The sequence below is a fragment of the Aplysia californica genome, unplaced genomic scaffold (assembly GCF_000002075.1).
Source record: "Aplysia californica isolate F4 #8 unplaced genomic scaffold, AplCal3.0 scaffold02624, whole genome shotgun sequence".
Lineage (NCBI taxonomy): Eukaryota > Metazoa > Mollusca > Gastropoda > Aplysiida > Aplysiidae > Aplysia > Aplysia californica.
This window is the reverse complement of record NW_004799894.1, coordinates 335-6,755: the sequence shown is the minus strand read 5'-3', so window position 1 is coordinate 6,755 and position 6,421 is coordinate 335. Positions and strand designations below refer to the sequence as shown.

At 39.9% G+C, this 6,421-nt stretch overlaps 1 protein-coding gene across 1 annotated transcript; it reads right to left on the bottom strand.

Moving 5' to 3' along the window:
* Window positions 1-1,029: 1,029 nt before the first annotated feature.
* LOC101846115 lies at window positions 1,030-5,515 on the bottom strand (the record flags this gene model as incomplete). The annotated part of the gene is given in 2 exon segments (XM_005113467.2): window positions 1,030-1,403; window positions 4,671-5,515. Coding segments are annotated over 2 exon segments (611 nt in total), but the record flags the coding sequence as incomplete, so codon positions are not given.
* Window positions 5,516-6,421: the final 906 nt, after the last annotated feature.

Sequence of the window (6,421 nt, the reverse complement as noted above, 5' to 3'; positions counted from 1 at the left end):
AGCTCTCTCTCTCTCTCTCTCTCTCTCTCTCTCTCTCTCTCTCTCTCTCTCTCTCAATCTCACACGCTAGTTTCCCAGTCTCACGGTCGGGCATACACATGCACAATTATATATTATAACAGTTAATCGTTTTGACAGGTGAATTTGTATTTGTGAATAAGAAATGATTCAGCTGTTTTTGGAAAATGCTAAAAGTAGGGGCACTCCTTAATTATTTTATAAGGGAGTTCGTTCAATATATGGGGACCAAAGAATATAAAGGAATGCCCGTGGCATGTTTAGTAATTTCGTTTTTTGAGTTCTAAGAATTAAATTGTAAGTGGCTGATCTAATGGCTGTTGGTGGATTATATAATTCCAGGAATTCTTTTAGGAAAATTTTAATAGGGAATCCCTTAAAATAGGTGCAGTATGATATTATACATTCAAAACAGACAACAGCAGTTTTGTATTTAATCCTTTCTTTTATAGGCAGCCAGTATAGTTCTTTCAGAATTGGTGTTACGTTCTCTGATTTATTTTGTTTCTTTATCAATTTTGCTGCTTGATTTTGAAGTACTCGTAACTTTGATTGATAGTTTTCCGGCCGCCAAACCGGATAAATAGCATTTGATTACAGTAATCTAATTTGGATAAAATCGGTATTGTTACTTATGTCTTGGTTCTAGATCTAGATAACTTCTTACACCTTTTTTTTTTTTTCACTTTTTTCTTTAATTATTTCTTTTTTTGCTTATTTTCAGACGACGACGCCACACTTTATTGATCTCCACAAAGAGAAATTTGCTGCGACGTGGTAAATTAAATACCTAAACGCACACGCACACGTCAGCATACGCGCACGCGCGCATACACAGACAGACAGACAGACAGACAGACAGACAGGGAGGTAAAGACAGCTATATTTGCCCCAAAAGAATTACAGTGGGTGCCACTGAGAAGGGCAAGGAATAATGGCAATGTAAAGCTCAAGGAGCATGCTGTAGAGAGTGGTTATAAGCTATATAAATGTTATTATCAACAAGTAAACCTTGGCTCCAATGGGTCTCGCCAGAAAAGATCCGCTAGGAATGGGTTGCAGTAGTAAGATCCCATCTGGTCACGCGAGTGCAACATGGCGGACACGAGACAGTGCGTCTTGGCTTCCCTCAGCTTGTCGGTGACATTCACCTGGTGCACACTCTCTGTACCGCTGTCTGGGGTCGTCTGCTGCTTGTTGCTATGCGTCATGCGACGCTCCTCGCCATTGGAGTGATACCGGAACCCATGGATGGCCGCAGCAGGCATGCGCCCCCGTGACGTAGTTTGCTTGAGTTTTTTTATACCTGTCTCGGAGTTTGGTTGAATGGATTTGATGAGTTGGAGTTCTGACGTAGTCGGTCTACTGTTAGGTGCTTCTCCCTCCTGCATAATATATAAATAATAATAAATGAATAAATTACACTTTTATTGATCCCAGAAGGGCAATTTGGTTTACAATGGCAAACATACATACATTCATATATATATGCATACATGATACATACATATGAATACATACACACATACATAAATACATACATTAAATACATGTACAAACACATACATAAATACGCAATATTATCAAGTACAGAACAATATACATGTACAACCATGCCATTGCCGGTGGCCACTGTGCAGCACCCTGTATTTTGAGCTAGGATTGCCGTGTATTGCTCAAGAAAACACCCCGGTGACCTCCCATTTAAACCCCCTGTCATCGACACTTGCTTGACATTATTTGAGTCGGAACTCACTACTCACTTAGCCACTTGAGCCCTAAGATAGATAAGATAAGATAAGATAAGGCAAGGCAGGGCAAGGCAAACTGATATAAGGTGAGGTAAGATACGGTAAAGTGAGGTGAGGTGAGGCGAGGTGAGGCGAGGTGAGGTGAGGTGAGGTGAGGTGAGGTGAGGTGATTGAGGTGAGGTGAGGTGTGATGAGATGAGGTGAGGTGAGGTGAGGTGAGGTGAGGTGAGGTGAGGTGAGGTGAGGTGAGGTGAGGTAAGGTAAGGTAAGGTAAGGTAAGTTAGGTAAGGCAAGGCAAAGCAAGGCAAGGCAAGGCAAGGCAATGCAAGGTAAGGTAAGGTAAGGTAAGGTAAGGTAAGGTAAGGTAAGGCAAGGTAAGGTAAGGTAAGGCAAGGCAAGGCAAGGCAAGGCTAGGTAAGGTAAGGTAAGGTAAGGCAAGGCAAGGCAAGGCAAGGCAAGGCAAGGCAAGGCAAGGCAAGGCAAGGCAAGGCAAGGTAAGGTAAGGTAAGGTAAGGTAAGGTAAGGTAATACATAATAATAATAAATGTAGCATTTATGCTGCGCATGTTTCCGTTTTCTAAAAGATGCTCAATGCGCATTACATTAATAAAAAATATCACACGTTAAAAATTAAATGGACGGTGTGTGTACGTATAATAATTAATAATAATAATAATTAATAAATAACATTAAATGAAACATTTATAATAATATAGCGCTTAATCCCCCGAATAAAGTACACAGGCTCTGAGCGCTTTACAATATAGTTCAACGTACAACAGTAACATAAAACGTTGTATTCTGACTAAGAGAAAATGACTCCAAATATTCATCTTATTAATTTTAAAACAGAAACGACTTCAGCTGACATCTGAAGAAATCAAAAGATTTGGTCTCTCTTAGAGTACTGGGTAAAGCATTTCAGATCTTGGGGCCTTGGTATATAATAAAAACATTTGTTCTCTATAAAAAGAAAAACATTACCATCCTCTCTCTCTCTCTCTCTCTCTCTCTCTCTCTCTCTCTCTCTCTCTCTCTCTCTCTCTCTCTCTCTCTCTCTCTCTCTCTCTCTCTCTGTGTCTCTCCGTCTTCCGTCTCATTCTATCGCTCCCTCCCCCCCCCCTCTCTCTCTCTCTCTCTCTCTCTCTCTCTCTCTCTCTCTCTCTCTCTCTCTCTCTCTCTCTCTCTCTCTCAATCTCACACGCTAGTTTCCCAGTCTCACGGTCGGGCATACACATGCACAATTATATATTATAACAGTTAATCGTTTTGACAGGTGAATTTGTATTTGTGAATAAGAAATGATTCAGCTGTTTTTGGAAAATGCTAAAAGTAGGGGCACTCCTTAATTATTTTATAAGGGAGTTCGTTCAATATATGGGGACCAAAGAATATAAAGGAATGCCCGTGGCATGTTTAGTAATTTCGTTTTTTGAGTTCTAAGAATTAAATTGTAAGTGGCTGATCTAATGGCTGTGGGAGGATTATATAATTCCAGGAATTCTTTTAGGAAAATTTTAATAGGGAATCCCTTAAAATAGGTGCAGTATGATATTATACATTCAAAACAGACAACAGCAGTTTTGTATTTAATCCTTTCTTTTATAGGCAGCCAGTATAGTTCTTTCAGAATTGGTGTTACGTTCTCTGATTTATTTTGTTTCTTTATCAATTTTGCTGCTTGATTTTGAAGTACTCGTAACTTTGATTGATAGTTTTCCGGCCGCCAAACCGGATAAATAGCATTTGATTACAGTAATCTAATTTGGATAAAATCGGTATTGTTACTTATGTCTTGGTTCTAGATCTAGATAACTTCTTACACCTTTTTTTTTTTTTCACTTTTTTCTTTAATTATTTCTTTTTTTGCTTATTTTCAGACGACGACGCCACACTTTATTGATCTCCACAAAGAGAAATTTGCTGCGACGTGGTAAATTAAATACCTAAACGCACACGCACACGTCAGCATACGCGCACGCGCGCATACACACACACACACACACACACACACACACACACACACACACACACACACACACACACACACACACACACACAAGTGGGTGGTTAGCAGATGCTCAAGTAGTCTGGTTTGCTCCTTATTTCCTATCAAACGTCTATCATCCTTTCTCCCCCCTCTTTTCTTTGTATGTTACTTTCCAGTTAGTAACACCTCAAATTTTCGGCACTTATATGGTCTGTCTGTGTTGCAAGTTCCATGAAACTTTTTATTGAGACTAAGGTAAGCCATGATAATAATATAATATCTGTTGCTGGGTTCTGGGCAGTTTCGATTGTAGGCTTATTATAATTTTATTATTTATAAACGCAAACATGCCTGCTTACACAGTTCGTGCAAACCGTTCTGTTGGCTACACTTGCTCCCTCCATCAGTGTAGGGTGGATGGTTGGAGGGTGCCGAGGGCAGGTTCTACTTCTTTACTTTCCCTCTTTTGTTTCTGTCTGTCTGACTTACTTTTTCCAGCACTAAATGGCTATTATTGTGTCGACGTGTTTCTCTTGTCTTTACTCAAACAAGGCATACAAACATAGATCTACTGATGTAAAGAAATCGCTATCGCAGAACTACACGGTTCTTTTTTACATTTTTTGGCTGTTTTGAGTTACTAAGACCACGAGGCCAGAAAGCAAAATACATGGAGATCTTGACTCTATCTGCTTTATCAATATCTTTTTAGAATATTCAGAGTCACTACCAAGATATTCCAAGACTTGCATTCAAGAAAGCTTGACATATTGTGAAACTTAAAAAATGTTGACGTCAAATTTCTCAAAACTAGATCTAGATTTCTAGTCTAGATCTAGATATAAGTTTGAGCAGAGATAGAACTTTGTAAGACTGATGAATAGATAATATCAGATCTATTACTATTTTACCTGTGGTTGCTGGGTTCTGTGCAGGTTCCTAGACAGCCTCAGGTTGGCCGACCTATTGGCTTCCATGGCCTTCCGCTGTTTCTGTAGAGCGTGAATGCTGAGAGGGGACACCTTGGTGCGGGCACGACTCCTCAGCTCAACCTTGTCCTTTTGGAGCGCCATCAGAGCTGTTCCCGCCTCGCATAGACCCGGCCGAGCCAGCCCGGCCTTGATCAGAAAACACATCGGGTCTGCCATTATTTCACGTGTGTGTGATGAGTGGTGGGCTTTTTAGTAGATCTATGTGTAGCAAGTTGAAAGCAGTGCCAGAACAATTGGCTCAAGCCTTGTGTTCCTCGCCTTTACCGCAGTCCTTTGAGGGCTGGGACTCAATCATTGCCGCCATTTTGTGAGCCCATGACCTGCTGACGTAATACATGATTTTAGTAAGTTGAAAAAATGTCTAGATTTAGGCCTAAGACATTTCAGCGCATTTATTTATGAAAATGGGAAATTGTAATTTTGTCAGGACCAGATAATATAACAGTGGCTTTCGGTCTTTTATTATGATTTTGGAAGCCATTGAGTATAATCCAGATTTAATAGTGGTCGCTCTTTACGTGAGTCCTCCCGTACATACATGATGTATTTGTATTCCCCCACCCCACCCCCTGGCCGTCTTGGCGGTACCACGTGCATATAAAGACCTGGAAGTGGAAGGGTCAGACGAAGCGGTTTGTTTTATATAGATCTTTACATGCAGTATTATCATTATTATCTTCATCTTGAAAGTGAATTACAAGCCAAGGGTGACTTTTGTACAGAAAAATAAAATACATGACTGTTACTGTTAGCTAGTGTTCGATTTCTGCATAAAAAATGTAACGCTTTTTGCCCCCCCCCCCCCACCCCACCCCCCCCCCCCCCCAATAAAAAGCAAAAAAACCAAAACAAAGCAAATCAAAGGCAACAAAAAACAAACAAATAAAATCAAAACAGAAGCAAATGCTTTGTCAACTATTAAAATGTTTGAAGATTTAAACCATAGGATGAAGGGAAGTGAAAGGGCTTCTTAAATGGCGATGGCAGTATCAGTTTAAAGTGTGAAAAAGAAAAGGCAATGGAATGGAAATAATATTTTAAATGAGTTTGTTGAGTTGAAAAAATTGGCCCTTACATCCGCATTCAGGGGGCACATTTAGAACGCTTGACGTGTTTTCCTCGCCCTGACTTGAAAACGGGGCACTGCACATTGACGATCAGCCTTGGTGTGTGGATTATTATGTTCTTGAAACTTCTTCAGACTGTGTATTACAGGCCTACACAATATGTGATAATACGCATTTTTATTATGAATATATTTGTGGTTGTGAAGGCCATTCATTGTCAAAAAAATGTTCCACAGGGATCATCATTTTATTATCTTTTTTTCCCCCACAAATACAAACCCAAACAACTTGAGCTCACTCAGACATCAATATCTATATTATATCTATATCGTACTTGATAAACCAAACCATGGCCAGTAACAATCCAGTTGTGGGTACAAATATTTAAATTGAAGAAAAGAAAATGAAGAAAACTATCATAGACTAATACAAGGCCTAGATCTACCGGTACAGTTCTCGGCACATTATATTTATAAACCCATGCTCTCTTACGAATGCTCGCATGCAGATGCAACCCCCGCCAACACACACACACACACACACACACACACACACAAACAAACTAACAACCAAACAAACAGCCAAACAAATACACACGCACAC